This window comes from Biomphalaria glabrata, chromosome 3 (assembly GCF_947242115.1).
Source record: "Biomphalaria glabrata chromosome 3, xgBioGlab47.1, whole genome shotgun sequence".
Classification (NCBI taxonomy): Eukaryota; Metazoa; Mollusca; class Gastropoda; family Planorbidae; genus Biomphalaria; species Biomphalaria glabrata.
The window spans coordinates 49,665,363-49,688,313 of record NC_074713.1 but is presented as its reverse complement, the minus strand read 5'-3'; the positions used below and the strand labels follow the sequence as shown (position 1 = coordinate 49,688,313).

The following is a 22,951-nucleotide window of genomic DNA, read 5'->3' as shown; positions in this document are numbered from 1 at the left end:
ACAATGTCACTTTCGTGTGGAAGCACTGTGTCCAAAAAAATAAAATTCCGCATCTTCAGCTCAAATGTGAAGGCCATTCTGAACATGATGCAGAGACTTGGAGAGTAACAGATAGTAACGCAGACAAGCTCCAAGCATTCACTAACAAATGTTTGCGTCATATAATGGATGTTAGATGGCCGAACACAATTTCAAACAAAAGTCTGTGGGAAAAAAAACCCAGAAAGCACCGATGGAGCAAGAAATAAAACACTAATGGATGGGGCAGACATTAAGAAAAAACAGAACCAGTGCAGTGGATGAGAAAGGCCGTAAGACCAAAGCAAACATGGAGAAGATCAGTAGACCAAGAGACGAAGACGGCAGGATGGACATGGACCAAGCTGAGAGGAATTGCCTGGACCAGAGTCCGATGGCGAATGGCTGTTGTCAGGGCCGGCCTTAGGCCACTGCAACCTATGCAGCCGTAGTGGGCCCCGCACTTTCATAGGCCCTGCGCTAATTATAGGTGTAAATTATTAAATGAAACCAAACTCGTGAAAATCTCCTGAAAAATAGACAAATTTGTCGTTTTAAGGTGTCATTCAATATGGAAAACGCCAATTCTATGCGCGATTTAAAAAAGCATTGTCAGCCTTCATTTAATACAAATGTATTACAAGGCAACTTTTAACCAAAACCCGAATTTCCTTTCCTTTATTTACTTTAATTGAAGCTGGCACATAAATATAGATCTAAATCTATCTCGAACTCTTAAAAAAAAAATCAAAAGCGATTGGTTTTTTTTTTATCGTGACTATCTAAAGAATGAATAAAATACAAAGACGAATTTATTTTCTAATCTTAATTTTCAGTAATGATCCCTATCCGTACCCAGACTGTGCCCCGCGCAATACGTTTCGCATTGGGCCCCGCAATTGTTAGGACCGGCCCTGGCTGTTGCGGCCACTGGGAGATAAAAGGAATAAGTCGAGTTCATGTTGTGTTTCAGATTTGTGTGTGTGTGTTCAAATCTTCTGTATAATATCCACGTTTCGGAGGCACTGAGCACTTTGTCTTGTGACTGAGGAGCCCTATTCTGATAAGACATTCCCGTTCAGATACAACGCAGCATGTGCTTTGGTGGTAGAGAAACCAGCCATTCATTGGACTTGCTTTTCTTTCATAGCTGATGCCATTGCTTTTTTACTATCTATTGTAAAAAAAAACAAAAAAACTTAAATTTGAAAACGAAATTCGCTTCAATAGTATTCCTTTAACGACTATAATAAGGAAGCTGTTAATGTAATTCTTTTTTTTTCAAGCTGTTATTTTATAATTAAGTTTTAGATTTGATGGTTTAAAACAGAAAAATTCTTGTCTTAGATCTGTTGGTTTAAAACAGAAAAATTCTTGTCTTAGATCTGTTGGTTTAAAACAAAAAAATTCTTGTCTTAGATCTGTTGGTTTAAAACAAAAACACTCTTGTCTTAGATCTGTTGGTTTAAAACAGAAACAGTTGTCTTAGATCAGTTGGTTTAAAACAGAAACAGTTGTCTTAGATCTGTTGGTTTAAAACAGAAACAGTTGTCTTATATGTGTTGGTTTAAAACAGAAACAGTTGTCTTAGATCAGTTGGTTTAAAACAGAAACAGTTGTCTTAGATCTGTTGGTTTAAAACAGAAACAGTTGTCTTAGATCTGTTGGTTTAAAACAGAAACAGTTGTCTTATATCTGTTGGTTTAAAACAGAAACAGTTGTCTTAGATCTGTTGGTTTAAAACAGAAACAGTTGTCTTAGATCTGTTGGTTTAAAACAGAAACAGTTGTCTTAGATCTGTTGGTTTAAAACAGAAACCTCTTGACTTAGATCTGTTGGTTTAAAACAGAAACCTCCTGTCTTAGATCTGTTGGTTTAAAACAGAAACCTCCTGTCTTAGATCTGTTGGTTTAAAACAGAAACCTCTTGTCTTAGATCTGTTGGTTTAAAACAGAAACAGTTTTGTCTTAGATCTGTTGGTTTAAAACAGAAACAGTTGTCTTAGATCTATTACTTTAAAACAGAAGCACTCTTGTTCGTTTGTCTCGATGGGCAAATATTCATTTTTTTTCTAGCGTTTTATTTGTTGTATAAATGACGTCGTAGTCCGAGTCTCCTGCACAAGGGCAGATGATGGGAGCGGTCAAAATTCAAACTCGGGTCCCTCGGCTCGGAACTATCGGAACAAAACTCCGAAGCGCATACCACAAGACCTAGCAACCTTTGCAGATTTTCAAACATGGTGGACAAACTATAAATAGCTTTTTTGTGTATCCAAAATAAAGAAAGTGTTGATAACCTCTTACGATTGTAGCACAAAATAGTTTTAATATGGCGGACGCTTTAGACCATAGACTTCTATATATTAGTATATAAATCTATGCTTTAGACTTTCACTCTAGGACTGAAGACATGAATGAAGGAACAACAGCTGCTAAAGTTAGTTTATTTCCTCTAGTATATCCCAATGTAACCGCGTTTTGCAACCTGAGAGATACATAGGCTGAACAGCCTCTATGAAAACTATGATTATGACATTTGTTTCGGCATTGTCCTGTTTCATTGACCGTTTGCTTGACTCCATTCATGCGGTGATGAACATCACAGTGAACCAGCACGTAGGCGTGCGAGTCCACGTGGTCTATATTTGTGTGCACCGGTGTATGCAATGGGCATGTGTGTGTGTTCATGTTTGTGTCCACCGGTGTATGCAATGGGCATGTGTGTGTGTGTGTATTCATGTTTGTGTGCAGCGGTGTATGCAATGGGCATGTATATGTGTGTGTTCATGTTTGTGTCCACCGGTGTATGCAATGGGCATGTGTGTGTGTGTGTTCATGTTTGTGTGCAGCGGTGTATGCAATGGGCATGTATATGTGTGTGTTCATGTTTGTGTGCACCGGTGTATGCAATGGGCATGTGTGTGTGTGTATTCATGTTTGTGTGCATCGGTGTATGCAATGGGCATGTGTGTGTGTGTGTATTCATGTTTGTGTGCAGCGGTGTATGGGCCCTGGAATGCTGATAATGCGACTGCCCGTTGGTTACAGCTCCAAACCTGTGCTTGACCTCGCTCCTGGATAAAGAACTGGACATTTAATGAGCACCGCCACCCACCTCTTCAAGTATCCTTTATTGTGAGTTCCTGAAACCCCCCCCCCTTTTTTTTTTCTTTTCCTTGCTCGCCCCCTTTCCCTGTTATCAATCATTCATTCAGTGGCAAGGCCACTGGTCAGTATCATTCATATTCATTCATGTGGTCACTCCAGTGCAGTGGCAGAGCTCTGTAGTAGAAACGTTTTCAAAGGGAGATTATCATGAAGTATGACAACCTTAGCAAAACAAAACAACAAGAAAAAAAACCCACAACAAACATACAAACAAAAGAAAAAACAAGAAAAAAAAAACAAAAACAAAACGCAAGCGTCAGTTAAACAAGAGTTCATAAAACCACACACCACACACACACACAGGAATGCTTTCAATGCAACATAGAAAATTATGTTTATATATTTAACTAGATCCAAATCTATAGCCTGTATCTTGTAATTTTAGGCTCCTTCAGTGTAGGGCAATTTATGTATAAAATTATATTGATTTATATAGATTTAAATTTACATAAAATATTATTTCAATATTATAAATCCACAATAGACACTATAGAGGGCTATACCAAATCCATGCATGGGGTAGGGTTACCAGACATCTACGTACCCAAAGGAGGACAATAAGGAGGGCAAAGACTTACAAAGGAGGTGAAAAAAAAAAAAAGAAAACTTACAAATCTGGACATATTTTTCTTTGATTAAACATCCAGTGAATCATATATAATGCAACTTTATTAGAGATCATATTTCTCTGAAGAAATTATATTTCAGCATTCGCGTTAACAAACGCTTGGAGCTTCATGCAAGAACTTTTCTTCCAATTGTTCTTCGTGAGAAGAGCTAGCTCTCACTGAGTGAAGGCAGTTTATTTTTGTCTTTTGTCTTCTGGGCCTAAATACTTTCTCAACGTTGGTATTATATCTATTCCCAAGATAATACAATTAACTAATGATTAATTAATGTCATTAGAACAACTTTGAATATACGGACCACTATTCATGGAGAAACTTAACAAAAAACGTATCGTTCTGTCCAGCAAATATTTAAAAAACTTTAAATCACAGTTGGTCAAGCAATGGACATATTTGACATTAATGCTTCTTTTCTTTAAGTGTTGTATGCAAGAAGAATAGCTCATCAAATGAAGTGTATTTAGAAACATCTAGCGTGAGTAGGCCTACTAGAATTCCTCGAAGTGTAGGCCTACCATCTAATTTTCTGCCATTGCAGTAAACAACAGTGAAAAAGCTGAACATTTTCATATTTTAGGCTAATGCCGGCCGGATAGAAGATATGACAACAAAAAGGGTGGACTTGGTCTCCTTATGCAAAGTGTCCTAATTAAAAAATGTAAATAATAAAATGAGAAAAAAGAAAAAAAATCTAAATAATGATAGAATAATAATAAAAGAAAATAACAATAATGCCAATCTAGACAAAAAGTTCATAGTACTTCCGCCACTTAGATTAAAAGATTCGTATTTTTAAAATTTTGTTATGTATCTCTATAAAGTATTAGTTATTTTACTACAAGAAACAGTCTAAGAAAAAAAGGGTAGGTCCTTAGATAAGCCTTAGCTCAAAAATATTAAAATACTTATTCTAGACTTAGATCTAGATCTAGTTTAAATTGAAATTTAGTTATTAATTGTGAAACAACTAATACTAGTAACTAGTCTAATGTGAATGTTTAAGTTTAACTACTCTTAGTCTTAGTCTTAGTAACTACTAACTGTCTAACTAGTCTAAGTCTAATTATGATTATCTAATACTAATAGGACTCACTAAGACTCTAAGACGTCTAAGTCTAATGTCTAATTGATGATTTTTCATTTTTCAAAAGTCAAAAGGAAAAGGTTTATTAGATAATTATTAATGATGATGATAACAGATAACACTCACAGAGTAGTAGTAACAGTAACAAACAGTCAGTGAGTTGAGTGAGCAAATAGATCATATAGAATAGATCCAGATGCCACACTACTAGATTTTTCCAAAGTCAAAGCTTTTGACAAAGTTCACCACCATAGTTTGCTTAAAAAATTATTTTTTTTTTGGCATTGATGGTCCATTGCATCAGTGGATTAAAGATTTTCTGATTGGGAGAGAAGAAACTGTAATAGTAAATGGCTCTAAATCAACACCAATAACAGTAAACTCAGGCGTACCTCAAGGAATAGTCTTAGGTCCACTACTATTTTTAATTTACATATAAACGAATTAACCAAATTGCATTAGTTCAGGAACAAAAGTCAGATTATTCGCAGACGATTGCATAATATATAGAACAATAAAAACAACACAAGATACAGAAATTTTACAAAAAGAATTCTAAGATGAATTACAGAAATGGGAATCAAATTGGAGCATGTCTTTCCACCCAGAAAAATGTCAGTCATTAAGAGTAACAAAAAAACTAAAGCAAATTAATTCTACTTTTTATCTTATTCATGATAAACCTGTGACACAGACTAAAAGCGCAAATACCTAGGTGTTATAATAAATGAAAAACTGTCATGGAATCCCCATGTTGATGAAACTATCAAAAAATCTAACAAAGCATTAGGGTTTATTAAAAGAAATTTCTATAAATCAAATAAGAATATAAAACTAAAATGTTATTTAACCTTGGTTAGGCCAATAATAGAATATGCATCCTCTGTTTGGGACCCCTCAACTCAAGAAAACATTAAGAAACTGGAACAGATACAAAATTGAGCCGTGAGATTCATAACAAACGATACTCACATTTGACTAGAGTAACACCTTTAGTAAAATCACTAAATTTAGAGCGTTTACAAAAATAAAATTTAATAAAATACTCAGAAAGACATAAAGATAAAGGCACATTCCTCATTCCATATGCTAGGACAAATTTGTACAAATACTCCTTCTTCCCTAGTGCTATTAGAGAATGGAATGGGTTGCATGAGCTAGCCAGGAAAACCACTGACTTGGCAGAATTTAAGTCATTGGTTAATATGCATGACTGAATGCATGATTTAATCATCTTCTTTTTTGAATTAACGTCTGTATTATATAAGATAAGATAATTCATTTTTTTTGTGATTTTTAGCATTTAATTATTAAAATTTAATAGATGTATAAGTTTCTAGTCAGTCTAGTCCTAGATTCTAGATGATGTAGATCTAGATTATCTAATCATCTAGATCTAATATGATCTAGATCTTATCTTCTTATCTTATATGATACAGACATTCAAAAAAGGAGAAGATTGTGATGGACAGGAAAAAATTCCTTGCACATTTTGGCCAGATATTCCAGTTTGATTATAGAATAAAGATTTTGTAAAAATGCTACATTACTCAACTGTTTGTTTACTTTTTTTTTCTTCCAGATAATGGAGCAGTGATAGGGTAAACTTGCCGGCCTAGAGTTTGATACTTGTACGACAATGAAATGCCAACTATGAAAAGAAAAAAAGAAAACTTAATATTAAAAGTCATCATCAGAATTGTTCTGATAAAAAATAGATTTAAATTAAAAGTTTGATTACATCTTTATTTCTTTAAGGAATATGAGACATTAATCCAGCAATCGATTACAAGATTTCATAATCATTAATCACAATGGATGATTATAATCTAAAACAGAGCCTGTACAAGCCAGATACACCAGCTTTGACAATGTCTGCTATGCCTGTATTTGCTTCGCATCCCGCTATGTCCAGCTCTGCGCACTTTCAAAATTCATCCATGCCCAGTGCTTATAACATCAGCATTGGGGGCATGTATCATCAACATCATGAGCAGCAGCATCAACACGATGTGAAGCATCTCTCGCACCAGCAAGAGTCAGAAAGTAGGGCTTTAAATCACAACTTTGTGAAACCTCACATAAGTTATACCTTTGAGCCGTCTTGTCCACCTTTTTTCAACTCAGAGCAAACAGTACATAAGTCAAATTTTGAAGACATGTTAAGCCCACCCCCTGCGTTCAATTTGGACCCAAATTCTCAAATGTTTTCTAAACTTCCATATCACCCATCTCTTGCTTTGAACAGCCAATATTCTCAGGAGGCAAGGAGTAGTTACATGTATAGTCTTAACAAATCAGAGACTCATGAACCTCAATTAGGGGATCGTGAAGTCTTACCATTACCACAGAAAGTCATCACGACTGTAGAATCAATTACTTCTGACATGCAAGTTGGATTCTTGACTCAGAGTGATATGAACAATTGCAATACAATAGTGTCAGACAGTAATATGCCGATTGTGCAGCACCAAACATATCCTCTGCTCAAAGAATTCACATCAACATCAAATGTTAGCCTAAACATTTACAAATGTGGCTTCTGTCATCATTGTGTGTCTGATAATGACACACTCAAGGACCACCTTAAAAAACATAGAGACCTCATGCCTTATTGTTGCGGATTATGTAGTGCTTCATTTTACGAAGGGGATGAACTAATAGCCCATGTTAGCAACACTCATCAGGCTAAGGCCCCATATGCTTGTGGACTTTGCCCTTTGACCTTTTATAAAAATGAAGAGCTTTTAAAGCACACCGAGAGTCATAAGGAGGTCCTAAAAAATTCAGTGACTGTGGGGATTAGAGATCATACTGAAAGGAATTCTCAACCACCTTTCGTTGGCTCAAAAGATGATGAAACAGTCAAAGATGAAGACGATGATGTTGAGGATGATGACGAAAATGAAAATAATGAAGAAATACTAGATACTTCTGAATTGAGAAATGATTCTGGTGCCAACACCATAGTCATAAGTAAAGATACCAACTTTAGTCTGCGAAAAGGCCCGTCAAAAATTGTAATGGACGATGTGGACCTGAACAAAGATTGCACCGTCATTGTCGAACCTTCCACGGCTGGAGGAGTTAGGAAGAAGCACCTTTTCAAATGTAATTACTGCGACAAAATTTTCAAGGACAAAGGTTCACTTGTAAGTCATGTTAGGACCCATACAAAAGGAAGGCCCTATGAATGTTCTACATGTCATGCTAGGTTCAAACAGTATGCCCATCTTAGTGATCACGTCGTCACTAAACATACCAAAGAGCGTCCGTTTGTATGTGATCGATGTGCTAAAACGTTTAGTCGAAAGTCTCACCTGCAAGACCACATCAGGCTCAGACATACAGAAGACAAATTGTACCATTGTTCCGAATGCTCTGCCACATTTGAGAAGCGGGCAGACTTCTCGGATCACCGGCGTACGCACAGTAAACCACCTAAATATCAGTGTAGCATGTGCCCTCGACAGTTCCGCAACATTACAGACTATGAGAGACACACAAGGAGTCACACGAAAGAAAAACGGTTTGAATGTGAGGTGTGCCATCTTACATTTGGCTTGTTAGCCAATGCTAAGAAGCATATGATCAAACACAGTGAGGACAGACCATTTAAGTGTGAAACATGTCCAAAGGCTTATCACTTTGAGCATGATTACAAGCGACATATATTGACACATCTGCATAAGAAACCCTTTCCTTGCTCAGATTGTTATAAATCATTTAAAAATGAAGCCTTATTAAAGAAACATGCAAAGGAGGCCCACTTGAAACTTGATGAGAATGCTGAAGCTAAGCCATTCAAATGTACGACTTGTCGAAAAAGGTTCAGAATACAGTGGGACCTTGACCGTCATAAAAAAATTCATGCCAAGAAAAAACCATTTCCTTGTTTGTATTGCTTTAAAACCTACGGCAGTGAAGCTATGCTGACCAAACACGCCAAAGTCCACGAGGGCCAGAATCTTCCTCTTTACGACCATTCCAAAGACATTATTGAAACTTCCGATGATGAAAACATGCCTTCCAAAAAGAAAACAAAAAAACCGGAAGACTCAAATGATGACAAGTCTGAAATTGATGAAAGGCTTGACATGAAAGATTTGTCAAAACAAATAGTTACTATTTCAAAGCGGCGCGGTCGTCCGCCTAAACAAAAAAAAGAATCAGATTCAGGTAGTAAAAAAGTCCCTAGTATAAAAATAACTTTTAAAAACAAGAATCCTCAGTCTGCCAAGTTTCAGTGTCCTGACTGCCAGAAGATATTTCTGACATCTGCAAGGCTTAAAACCCATTCTAAAGTTCACATCAAAAAGTGTTCAAAAAATAAAAGGATTATAGAGGATGGCATATATGGTGTTAAAAAAGAAAATTTTAACAATGATAGAAAAATGTCTATGTTAGATGAAGAGAGTACACTTGACCATACAGATGCTGATGAGACTTCAACTTCCTAACATTTAGCTTTCAGCTAATGTAATGAATATCTGCAAAGTTGATTTATCATATTTATTTCTAACATTTGTATATACATAATGTGAAACCAAAAGAAAACAACACATTTCAAATTTTAGCAAGTTACTGAGTATAAAAGTACAAGATAAATGATAATCTTAATTCATCACACATTTCCAAAGTAAATTTTACTTGTCTATATAAAGAACTAGACCAGTGTAATGAAAACCTTGGCAAGTGTAAATGGAAACCTTTGCCATTGTAAGGGAAAGCTTGTTACTATGTAGTCTCCTCAAGCTTTCTCTTTTAGCATATTTTGTGCATTTTAAAAATATAGTTATAGACATTGTGATGTTTCAGTCTAAAATCAAACATACATTGAACCCATGAGTGTTCCATGCCGTTTTTCAAGTCATGAAAGCCTGTTACTCTAGTTGACTAGGGCTTAACACTTACCATATTGGGTTACCTTGTTCAAGAGGTAGATTTGTCTGCATTCCTTGTGTTAGAAGCATGAAGAATTCTTCCTATTAAAATCTTTTTTTTACCTATTCCAGAACTTTATGTTGGCTAAAATTCTCACCTCAGTTTTGGAATATATAACTTAATGTAGAAGTTGGTCTAAAAATGTTGGCTGAGTATCAACATAAAGCAATGCCACAACAAATCTTGACCACTAAAGTGAAGAAGTATCAACCTGGATCATAATATATTTGATTATATAGAATCTATTTGTCATGATGGCCCATGAAAGGATTTTCTGTATGGGAAATGACATTTTTAAATGTGTTTTCTTGAAACTATTTAAATTTTCTTTGCACTGGTGAAACAAATCTAAACTTGAGCAATCAAAATAAAGTTTATGCAAGAAGGTTATGTAGTAGGTCTACAGAAAAAGAAAGTTCCTTTGTATTGGACCTGTATTAAAGATCTACATTTCATAATAATAATAATAAGGCTTGTCTTCGAGTCCAAAGATTAATGAGGAATGCAGTATTTCCTGTGGCTACGCAGCCCCAGTTGGGACCTACATATTTTGCCACATCCAGGGCAAGCATAACAATTGTCTGCCGGTGGCCGATTAAGATTTTCTTTTTGCGGTCTGCGTCAGTCCTCGGATGCAGATTTTCTTTTGTATCCAGCTGCCTTTGTGAGTAACCTCCAGCTGTCTCATTCTGAGGCCGCATTCAACCAGGTGCTCTCTTCTATGTAAACTAAGGCAGCAGATCTACATTTAAGCACATGTAAAAGGGAATTAACATGCAGCATTGTTACAATACAAATGAGTGGAAAAGTGCATCAAAATATTTTAAAATTCTGAACAAGTTTCATCTCATAGACTTTTGTGTAAGGAAACGCTACTTCTCTATCCTCATATTTTATAAAAGTTCATATTCTACTTCTTAAGTTACAGCACAAATGAAATGGAGACTTTATTAAAGACTATGATATTAGTAAACATAAGAAATCTATTTCTCTAGCTTTCTTATCTCATTCTTCTTATGTCAATGAAATCACCAACTTTCAGCTTTCCATTGGTTTTTGTTGTTATTGAAAGTGGTTCATTATGTTTTGTTTCTGTAATGGGCATTTTTGTTGTTAGAAGGTATATTGATGCACACAGATATTGGGAATTTTCATGGCGGAAACCCTATAAAAAGCAAGTTTATTGGTGTATCTGGTGTACTAAAGTAAGTGTTGATAAGCTAGGTGATTTTTAAAAGCTACACCATGGATCCCTTTTATTTGTAACTTTCTAGTTGACAATTTTTATGGTTAATTTAGTGGCCTTTGACATTATTTTATCATGAAAACCACTAATATACCTCTTCCAATGTACACTGTTTAACTTACGACTTGCTTTCATTAGTGGCCAGTTTTTTTTTATTGTAGTTTTATCTGTGGAATACATACCTGAGCAGGTCTCGGATGTCATTTCTGAACACTACAGAAATGGCTAGTTTGTTGATTATTTGGAGTTGTTTCAAGATTTTTCAAACAATCCCATTTTTATACTCATTTTATTTCTACCCAGTTTTGCAATGTTCTCAGTTTCTATTATGTCTTCCAATGTATTGAAATAATTTTATATTTTTGTCTTTGTTGATTTGATATTAAAAATATATATGACACACATGCTGGCAAGAAACTTTTTCATACTCATCTGGAATTATTGCTATCAACCTAGTGAAATTATCAATTAAGGTCTGTATGAAGTGGTAATGAGCTTTTGGTCTAAACTACCCACAGGTTGTTACATTGCAGGTCAGTGTTGAGGCCTTCTATAACGGTTGGACTATAGTAAATATAGTTACATTTTTATAGTTATATATAGTTTCTTGGAGTGGTAAAAAAAAATATTTTTTTAAAAATGTCCAAACCACTGCCACAGAAAAAGTTAAAGACTTGAAAGACCATAAGAAAATTTAAATATGGATTGTACATTTTACCAAATTGTTCATTGAATATATTACAGGATTTGAAATTTGTTGATAAGAGTATAACTCATGTTAGTTTGAATATGTTTAATAGCTATATATTATTTGTTTCATGTCCTGATAACTCTTCATGGCAATTGTAAGATTAAAAATACTGTGTCAACAATTGTATTGGCTCTAATATTTTAAACATCAAATAAAAAATGGCAGCTTCATTAACAGTTGAATGAACTCATTCAAGTAACCTCTCAGTAATGTGTTGCTTTTAGCATCAATTGTTTTAAGGCTTTCATTTATCCTCTACTCCTTGACATTTTTTTTTTTGTTTCAAATTAAAGTAATATATTTCCAATTCAAAAATTGAACGAAACAAATAATAAAGATAGCCTTTTGAATGAAATTATTTATTTGTTTAAAACATCTTTCACAACTATTTACATACGTAGCTACATACAGTTGACATGCATGTTAATATGTACACGTGACATAACACAGAAATATGTGTCATTGCACTCATCACATTGACATATGCAAACAAAAAAGAAAATGACTTCAACAAAAGGCGTCTGCCCACAAAATAAATAACTTGTACTTCTGCTCACATTAAGTCAATGCAAAAGTTGGCATTGTTTCCAAACTACAACGGTTGGTGGATGATATTTATATCATTAGAGCTGTACATGTCCATACAGAACAAGGATACATTTATACAATTATTATACACAGATATGAATCAGCAAATGAAGCCACAGAAAGTTGATGCATTAGATATATACACATTCACCCTTCATCAAACAGTTCCATTCAAATATCATTCATTAAATATAACCTATATACAAGTGAAAGAGAACATATCAACCCCATGGCCTCAAGTTTTGATGATAGCACAAAGTCGATTCATACGAAATATACAAGTATTTACTTCAACAGGTTCATTATCTGTACACTTAGTTGCATACATGGAAAACAATGTGAATGTATAACTCAATCTGTTAGGCCCAGAAGAAAAAAAACGCAACGAAGCCACTTGGCTTATTATCTGTAATTCTTTGTTTGACATGAAGCCAACACAAACAAAGCGTTGCTTACAACCCTAAACCACAAATTATTTTCATGTGTGAGAATCAATACTGATGACATGTAAAATTACAACACTGTTCAGAAAAAGAATAAAAACAAAACTTCCATACAAAAACACAGATATTCAAAGAGATATGGGAAGCTTCTCTGCATGTAAAGGAAATTAATTCTAATCCTTAGAAATAGCTAAAATGCTAGGAGGCTTAAATTCACTAACAAAAGTTCTTGTCCTGCCAAGGGGGATAAACACATACTAATCTCTTCATAAAAAAAAAAAAAGACACAAGGTGTTTTAAGAGTTATCTTTCATTCTGTAGTTATATTACCTAGAGTAAGTGCACATTATACAACTGTGATATAAATTCCTTCCAAAAAGAGGAACACTGACTATAGTGTTACAGATACACATACGCCCCAACAAATCTACAATGCTATTTCCCTCACAATGTGTTCACTAAGAAGTCAGGGGACCATGGAAAAAAATAAAGGCTTTAAGGAGACTTGAGTTTAAAGAGCAACCAGTAACAACAACCTATGCCATAAACACTATAAAAATAATAAAGAAAACCATCAACACTCCAAATATCTTAATCATCAGCCAACGGTTGGAAGTGACAGACTGGAAATATTTCAGTATCTCAGAGTGAGCTGCTTCAATATTTAGACTTGCTTCCTCCACATTCTGATCAATTCTGAATACACACACAAAAATATACAGAAAAATGTGGTGAGGTCATTGAAATGGTAAAAGGTCTGATATCTATTCATATTAAAAGTTCTAGAGAAGTAAGTTTTCGGCTTGTGATTGCAGATCTGCTCTACACAGAAAACAAGTATTTATCAGAGAAAATAAAGCACTTGGTTATTTAGCCTGTCCCATGCCCCCTTTATTGACCCAAGAAACTGGTGAACACTTGCACCCCCCCACTCCCCTCCAACATTAGTTAGGGAAAAGTAAAGGCAGTTCATTGTGCTGGACACATGACACCCTCGTTAACAGAGTGCAACAAAAACAGATGACCTTTACTACTTTTGTATAGCAGATCTCTCATGCTATAGAATGCCTATTGCTATCTGGTCCAGTCTCTTTTGTGGACCTGTTGGGGGAGGAGGTATTTGGAAAGTTTCAGTGATGTCTTTAAAAATTCAGCAATCACAACTCAGCTCCAGCCATGATTGGAACTTAAGGCCTCTTGAGTCAAAGTGATTTATGGTTTTCAGCCTCACTTTGAACTAGGAAACACTTGTTTAATGATCAACTCAAGTATCATATAGTGATTAGAGAATTGAATTAGTTTTAGTTTTGAGTTCTATAATAATTTAATTTTCTACCGTCTATCTTAGGCCAGTCTATTTCAGCACAGACTATACTTTCTACAATATCTTGATTAAATTTAAATAGACGTAAAGAAAAGTCATGTTACCTGCCCACAACCTCTTCTTGTTCTTTCACCATGTGAGCCAGCTGTTGGAATATACTCCCCAGCTCCACTATTGTCGACTCAATATTCTGCATTGTCTCAGCCCTGCTTTGAATATAAGCATCCTGGAAGATGGAGAAAACAAAATCTGTATTGTCACATTCAATAAGATGTCCACAATTATGCAGGTTCAGAAGAAAACACAATAACATGACCATAAAATGAAAATCTGCATATTTCTTTGTTTAAATACAATGAATTTTATAAACAGGAACAATAGATTCTTCACATGCAATGATCCAATGTAATAAAAAAATGTACTATTTCAAAGGAACTGAATACATTAAAATTGCAACCACAATTAAAGGGACTCTACTTTTTTCATTAATTTCTCCAGAGACATTTCTATAGCAGCAACCTAGAAATCTCTACTGTATTCTTGCATAATCTTAACACTGCTATTCACTTTTATAAACTTCTACTTGAATCTAGTACCAACCCCCACATTCACTTTATCTTAAGAAGCTCTGCCCATACCATGTCCACTCTTGCCTTAAGAAGCTCTGCCCATACCATGTCCACTCTTGCCTTAAGAAGCTCTGCCCATACCATGTCCACTCTTGCCTTAAGAAGCTCTGTCCATATGTTGTTTCGGGGAGTCAATAGCATTAGTGACAAGTACCAACAAAAATGAAGACCCACCAATAGTGAACGAAATAAAAAAGAACAGACTACGATGGACAGGTCACCTTGAAAGAATGTCAGACAACAGAGGGGCGAAAATCGTATACAGGCAAAAACCAAAAGGCAGGCAACCCAAAGGCAGACCCCGAATGCGATGGATAGATGACGTGGAAGCAGATCTGAAGCAGCTTGGGGTTAGGGCGTGGAGACGAAAGGCCCAGGAGAGATCTGAATGGAAGGATGTGTTAAAGCAGGCCAGAGCCCTCCATGGGCTGTAGCGCCACTGGGATGGATGGACCAACAAAAAACAAAGTTATCATTCCACTGAAATCCAGAATATAAAATGTTTGTTTCTTCAAACTTACCTGTTCATCAATAAGTTGCATTTGACTTTGAATGTGCCCACCTTTGGCCCCTCCCGTCATATCAATAGCTACTTGCCCATTATAGCTGGCTTCATCTTGTAAGAGAACAGAACCATCTAGAGTACAAAAAGAAATACTAGAGTATACAGACAGATTTGATTTTGTGAATCAACTTCAATTTGTGCAAATAGTTTGAAAAGATAAAAACATAACCATCATGTTCTATTTCAGCAAAAAATAGTACCGGTATTTTACCCACAGTAGTGAGCATTGACCTAACCATAACGTTTATAGAAAATGACACTGTAGTATTTTACCCACAGTAGTGAGCAATGACCTAACCGTAACGATTATTGAAGATGACACTGATAAGACTACAGAACATTGAGCAGTTGAGGTCACCGTACATGACCCTGGTGACACCTGAAAGACATCAGCATGTGTCCTCGTATTGTGCGAGGTATGTCATGTGACTGTCCTGAAAATACTAGCTATGATTCTGCACTAGTCTAGAAACTATTGGCAACTTTATATCAAACAGAGAGAGATGGTACAGTGGACTACAGTTGACTAGAGTCAATACAGTTTCCAGCTCTCCCCCCCCCCCCCCACCACCACACAGTGTTGGTAATGCTGTGCTGCTTTGTAATAGATATAAGGTGGATTAAATTGGGTCATTCAAAGATGGTACCAGAATGTTTGAAATTTTGCAAAGAAGACCAATGTCAAACTGTCTACAATCAATGAAAATAAAAGATGTACTACAAACATAAAAAAACACCAACTATCTGATCTGTCTGTGCATTGTCTGAGAACAGTGAGACCACACTTAAGTCAAACCTATTATAATGAATCAAAATAAAAACTTTCTTATTTTTCAGTCTTTTGTCTGCAAGAATAAAAAGTATGAACTGAATGAAAATGTATGAACTGAATGAATGTACTAATGGAAGAAATAAAAGAATACAATTATGAAAATTCCACTTTTGTACTAACTAAATCTTGCAAAATTTAAAAAATAAAAATTTATTTTTTAAGTTTGATTTTTAAATCCTAATGGAGTTAACTTGAATTTCTGATTATACTTGGAGGTAGAATCTCACACACTGTGACCATCTTCTTGCCCAACTTACTCATGTGACCTTGATACGCAGACGGAGGCATTGACGATGTAACAGGGGTTGAAGAAAACTGTTCTCTGCGAGACTTTTGGTGTTTTAAGTTCTGACGACAGAAGGATGTTTACAAAGTTATAACTAACCATCAATAGAAACTATGCATATAAAAATTAACAATCAGCAATGAACAGAACTAAAATATTTACAATTAAAGTTAACAGCAATAATACAATAAGCAGAATAGTTTTTAATTAGGAGATACTATTTGGAATAACCAAGTGTAGCAAAGTTAAACAGTACAAATAAGATTTATGCAATCAATAAAGCTGAAAGTGTAGGATGTTCTATATGCACAAGAGCTCTTAGCTACCTAACTGAGGGCACTTGAGTTTAAATCTCGATGTAAAATTGGAAATTCTGGTTTGAGATTTGACTTAAGCTGAGTTGAGTTTGCCGAGCACCTAAAGCCAACAAAGAAACCTTCTCCCAGATACCCCAGTGAGTCCATAAAAGAGATGGGACCAAAACTCTCTGAGCATGCAATAGAACAATGGAAGACATGCTAAAGCAAAGACAAATAATAATAAATAAATGTACCAGAATAATAATTTAAAAACAATTACATGTCTTTAATTTAAAACACACTTTATTTTGCTTCAATAACTACAGAATTTCCAGACTTTTTTGATGCCTGAAATTTCAAACTTTCTTGACCGAGTACAAACAGATGATCAGATATCTTCAATGGCTAATGAGCGTATCACATGAAGCGTGGTCGAGAGGCTAAGTGCGCTTGAACTTGGCTTGTCTTGGGTTCGACACCGGACTCGGGCAGAGTTGTGTTTACTGAGCGCCTAAAGGCAGCACGGAAAACCAACTCCTAGATACCCCCCCCCCCCACTGGTCCACAAATGAGATTGGATCAAAGCGCTCTGAGCATGCTATAAGCATGAAAGTAGAGCTATATAAAAGCTATAATAATAATAATGACCAGAAAACTGATACTGATTTAGATTTCGACAGTGAATACTTTAAATCCCAGCCTTCATCTAGATTTCAGCTAAGTTGAGGAAAGACATGATATTCTCTGCTGTCTATTTACTTCAATATTTCACTTATTTCTCATAGATTTGGTCAGTTCCTTTCACTGATCAGTTGCATTAAAAAAACAACAACAAAAAAACACAATAAATAAACTTACTTCAGTTCTGACTTCTAAAACTTGTCTGAAATCATTGGACATGGAGGCTAGTTTTGACTGAAAACAAAAGGATGGTTATTAGTAAAAAATAATCAATTATTAATTAAACATCAAAGCTGCACTACTATTTAATATGCACACCAGTTAGTGACTAGAACAACACAAATGATGATAAATTTATTAGGAACTAAAAGTAAAACAAGTGAACCTGAAGAGCCACCACCACTGTGTTGGAATGTGTTTGTAAATGTTTGCCATTTTGAGACTTCTGAGATTTAGCCAACTGGGGAGAAAAAAACAAAACATAAATCAAACGCTACATGAAAGGTAAATATTGCAGTTAGCAGTAGGGGTCATTATGTCAGCAATCACAGTTTATTATCTTATGACCAAAAAAAAAATAAAACAATTTCCTGTCAAAGTGACGGTGCTTAATCAACGAAAAAGAAAAGGCACGAACTGTTCATGATTAGATGTCAATGTAAGAGACAGTCTAAGACCATATCAAGATGAGGGGCTTAACTTGTAATATCAATCGCAATAAGTAGTAGGGATAAAAAAAATAATAACAACATGACGCCATGCAATCATCTGCTCTGGAACATATGGGAGTAAATGCAACTGGACCTGAAGGTTTTATTCAAGATTATTTATATATATATATTATATATAATATTATCGAAGGGACACATCCTAGTCAATATGAGGACTGGGTTAAATTAACATGACTAGTTAGGCTTTAACAAATATATTTGATTCAATATTTTGGTTTCCATTTGTGTCTTTATTGTTATTGACTTTAATAAGGAAAATATTCAGAATTTGTATTCTTGGTTTCATTTTGTAGTTAATGTTGAGTCAGAAGGTGGACAATCAGCTAAACTTTATCATACTTCAAGATGCACTTAAGTCAGCAATTGCACAGTTCAACAACAGACTTTGCTCTGACAATTGCATATAAAATTCTAAAATGTTTTCTTTCAATTAAGAAGTCTGACATTTTAAAAAGCAACAAATTTCTACAAATGTAATGTTTCAACTGAAAGTAGTAAGTCTCATTAGCCCCAGAGCCAAACCAACCTGCTGTAACTGTGCTATTTGGTCATTAAGGCTGTTGATGTCTTGCTTGATAATATAGGTCAGCTCCTGAATCTCCAAGGGCTTGTCATCAAATATTGCTTTTCTTTTCGCCACTGTTTGAAATGTCCAAAAGAATGTATACAAAAATTTAAGTACATGTTATAATATTTAATATTTTTATAACTTAAAATCAATTTACATACCGGGTAATGAGTCAAATAATTTACTAAAAATTCATATCACCGAACAACAATACAAATAATTTTAAAAAAAGACTTACATATCGTCAGTTTCTCTAATTTTGCAAAAGTATTTGCAAGATCTTTACCAATGCGCCTAGAAAGAAAAAAATTCAAAAATGCAATTTAATATTTTTTTTTTTAGAAAAACATTATTTCATTTGTTTTTTTTGTGGCTCTCAAATATGTGAATGTACCCTGTCTTGAAAACCATTACTTTATATTTAAAGGGTTAGGCTAGTTCAATGTGCACATTACTTACTTGGCTATTTGTGTGAATTCACTGCGAACATGTAAGGCTTTACTTTTATGATTCTGAACAACGCCATTTCCCTGTAAAGATAAACATTTTTTTTTTCATATAACTACTAAAATTAATATAGTTAATGTAGGATTAGGATTAAACATAAAAAAAAAATGACCTGTCTTGATTGGAGAGATTTCACAACAGACATAAACTCAACAGATCTATCTCGACAAGTCATTTCTGGATCAGTAAAAATCGACTGAGCAGGAGGTGGAGGTGATTGTTGTCTACTGTGGCCTGATTGGTAGCTTGGTGATGGCGACTGCTGCTGACTATCAGAGCCCGAGTTTGTTCTTCTCCTGCGGGCTAGCATTGATCTGGTCCTAACCTATACATCACACATGATATTCTGCAAAAAAGAATGCAAATAAAAAAATTATCTACCAGTCTACATCTGTGTTAAGTTACTAGACCAAACTATACACTGCTACTATATACATCCAAATAAAATTAAATAACTTTGGGCAAAATAAAATATTTTTGTAAAATATAGAATATAGAAGTAGGCTCTAGACTTCAGTTATATGGCATAACTTTTTAGCCTTGCATCATTAAGTCTCATAGGAAATGGGTTATAACACAGACATTTTAAGAAAGAAGATGGTTACACCTTCTAAAATAAATCTCCAGTTATACAAGATAAAAAGGACAGCAAACTTATAATCCACACATATTTGCAAAGAAAATCACAAGGTCATAACCCAAAAAAGGTCATTCCAAACCAGGAAAAAACTAAATGTACTTTTTGCCATTTTCCAACTCTATTCATGTTACTGCTTGACTAATGCAGTCACAGATTGTCAGTTGTAGCAAGTGTTTCATTAATTTTTTTTTTAGTCCTTCACTAGCTCTGACTTTTTATAATGTTAGTACAGTAGCACTAGTTTTATATGTCCATTTAGATTTTTATGATTGATACTTATTGATGATTGTGTTTGTTTCACAAGCCTATGAAAAGGGAAGATATTTGGGAAAATGATTAGGGATGAAGATTGGAATGAAGCGTGATGCTTGTATGTAAATACACTTTGTAAGCCCATTCACGACTTGACACATATTGGTAATGTTTCATAATCTATGAATGTATTTAGAATACATAAATCTATAAATATATGCTTCATATATTCATAATTTAAATTAATTTATTTTATTTGTATATAAAATGTAAATTGATTAATTTTGATTTTAGGCACATCAGCACAATTTAGGCCATGTCGTGCCTGTATAAAATGTAAATAAATTTTAGTCATAAATATTTGCTGTGTATATAAATATGTACATATTTGCCGTAGTACTTCTTCTTCTAGCCAGCTTTTTGCTGCTGAGCTGTGAGCTCTCTAGCAGACTGTGCCAAGGAAAAATAATAGTGCTGCTCTCTTGCTGTAGTTAAAAAAATGATGTGCATTGAGAAATTAAACCACACAAATTAGAGATATGACATAACTGTGGAAAGCTGTATGTGTCAATCAATAACTTAACAGGATGGGGGGGGGGGGGCAGTATCAAAGTGGAAAATAATCTGCATTGTGTTTGATGAGCACCCCCACCCCCAAGTGACACAGACACAGAAGAAACCTAGAGTAGAGAGATGAGCATGTACTTTAAATATTGATCGACCAATATCTTTTATTATCATAAGCTACACCAGTGCACAGGTAAAACTGCTGAGTTGGTATGAGATTATTTTCAAGCAGAGAAGAGTGATTCAGTGAGTTAGAAGAGTGGCAACAATATAAAGTCTTTTAAGATGGTAAGAAAAGAAAGAAAACAAAATTACAGGAGACTTTTATTTCTCTAGCTCAAACTTCACAGAGCAGAAGTTATCAAATAATACTAAAAACTATAACTTTCTTCAACTCTACATCAGACCTGGATTGCAGCAGCTAGTCTAACTAAATCTATAATCTATAGATCTAGTATATGACTATAATCTAGATTTCTAAATAGAATAGATCTCTAATTGATCTAGTCTAGCTATAGATCTAGATTAGAAAAAAAAAGACATCTAGATTAAGAAAGAAACTTAAAAAGTCTAAGATCATAGATGATAGAGCTAAAAACTAACAATCAATTTGTGATTATATTACTAATATTAGTGACAGTGACTGGTCACTGAGTGAGTGACAATTGATTATTGAATTAGATCTTATCTTATAAATTACAGGCGTTACTTTAAAAGAGGGGATGATTACATCCTACGCGTGTCCCTGTGTCAATCTAATCATGCATGTTAATCAGTAACATAAGTTCTGGCTGTTTCATACAACCTGTTCTATGCTCTAATAGCACTAGGGAAGAAGAAGCAGATCTTGAATCTAATAGACTTAATAGATCCTGTCAAAATAGAAATCTAATGTAACAGTAATAGTCTAAATAGATGTATATCTGTATTAGTATATAAAGAATATAATATAGAATTATAGATCTATTTAATATTATACAACTAATATAGTAATAAAAGACTTGATAATACTAGATCTTACAATAGATGAATTAGATATATATATATATATATATATATATATATATATATATATATATATATATATATATATATAAATAACTACTGATCTAAATCTTCTAAAACTTACTGAATCTAAAGTTAAAGTGAACTTGAATTAAAGTTCAATTTGAGTTTTTTAATCTGAACTTTCAGATCTACTATCTATCTAGATCTATCTGTAATAATAATTACAACAGAAATTAAGAGTTAGAGTTTTTAGTATAATAATATTCATAATATATATAATATATAATATATATATATAAGAAATGTGCCTATAAGTTAGTATAAGTTATAAGCCTATATTGCCCTATATCTGTGTGTCTTTCTGAGTATTTCAGATGATTATGATTCTATAGGCCTATAGGGCTTAGTATGGCAATTCAGTGAATTAGGCTTATTTTTTAATTTTCTAAATAATCTTGAGGTACACCTGAGTTTACTATTAATTTAATGTATTAACTATTATTGCTAATGATTAATATTCAATATTATTTTATTAGTGTTTATTTGGAGCCTTTAGATCTATATATATTATTATTATATACTATAAATACTTTTACTTATATAGATCTAATTAACAATATTCAATAACAACACATTTAGACATTCTAGATTCTATGACTATGTTAATTAAGTATGTTTTGTTTGTAAAATGTTTTTTACATATTTCGGATGTTCCTTCATCAGAGTTAAAGATAGTTTACTTCCTAGCCCAAACCTCCCGCAGGACGACGGGGAAGGGAGCGGGCAGGGTTTGAACCCGGGACCATCGATAAATCCAAACGACAGTCCAGCACGCAAACCGCACGACCAGGCAGCTATGAATTAATAGTATAGAGAGTATAGTAATTATTAGTATGAAGCAAACACCGTTTCTCTTTCTCAACTTTCTGAGTTTCAGTTTGTTTTCTTGATCTCTTCCTATTAGATCTAGAAAATCCTGAATCTAACACAAATGTGAAATAGAAGTCTTTATTTTCCCTTGTATAATCTTAAATTAGTTTTAGATCTACATAATACATATAAACATGATTAGACTCTAATTGTGACCCAAACCTACAGTTGTTTTCCTTATGTTACAAGTAATAAATATTAAACTCCGAAGAGTTCCACGACTACAGGAAACATTCTGACGTAGGTCTATTTCCGAGCA

General features: G+C 34.3%; 2 protein-coding genes across 3 annotated transcripts; one reads left to right on the top strand and one right to left on the bottom strand.

Annotated features, from left to right (window-relative positions):
• The first annotated feature begins 4,602 nt into the window (after positions 1 to 4,602).
• Positions 4,603 to 13,351, top strand: LOC106055434 (zinc finger protein 665-like). Its single transcript, XM_056022471.1, has 2 exons — positions 4,603 to 4,680; positions 6,484 to 13,351. Exon 2 carries the CDS (start codon positions 6,716 to 6,718, stop codon positions 9,359 to 9,361), a length of 2,646 nt encoding a protein of 881 aa, XP_055878446.1. The 5' UTR covers positions 4,603 to 4,680; positions 6,484 to 6,715; the 3' UTR covers positions 9,362 to 13,351.
• On the bottom strand, positions 12,183 to 22,948 carry LOC106055435 (syntaxin-5-like). 2 transcript variants are annotated; one of them, XM_056022472.1, is made up of 11 exons: positions 22,859 to 22,948; positions 19,408 to 19,641; positions 19,248 to 19,318; positions 19,027 to 19,082; positions 18,747 to 18,859; positions 17,875 to 17,949; positions 17,667 to 17,723; positions 16,481 to 16,571; positions 15,348 to 15,463; positions 14,302 to 14,423; positions 12,183 to 13,569 (listed from the first exon to the last, which is right to left on the bottom strand). In XM_056022472.1, the coding sequence occupies exons 2-11, from the start codon at positions 19,603 to 19,605 to the stop codon at positions 13,410 to 13,412; spliced, it is 1,059 nt and encodes a 352-aa protein (XP_055878447.1). In that variant the 5' UTR covers positions 19,606 to 19,641; positions 22,859 to 22,948; the 3' UTR covers positions 12,183 to 13,409. The 2 variants fall into 2 exon arrangements, with proteins under 2 accessions (XP_055878447.1, XP_055878448.1); XM_056022473.1 differs by lacking the exon at positions 22,859 to 22,948 and adding an exon at positions 21,884 to 21,902.
• Positions 22,949 to 22,951: the final 3 nt, after the last annotated feature.

Coding starts and splice junctions, on each gene's coding strand:
- LOC106055435 (XM_056022472.1), bottom strand. CDS start 19,605: ATGCTAGCCCGCAGGAGAAGAACAAACTCGGGCTCTGATAGTCAGCAG. Junction 18,860..19,026: donor ATTAGAGAAACTGACGATAT/GTAAGTCTTTTT, acceptor CATTTCAAACAG/TGGCGAAAAGAAAAGCAATA. Junction 13,570..14,301: donor CAAGAAGAGGTTGTGGGCAG/GTAACATGACTT, acceptor GTGTGTATTCAG/AATTGATCAGAATGTGGAGG.
- LOC106055434 (XM_056022471.1), top strand. CDS start 6,716: ATGGATGATTATAATCTAAAACAGAGCCTGTACAAGCCAGATACACCA.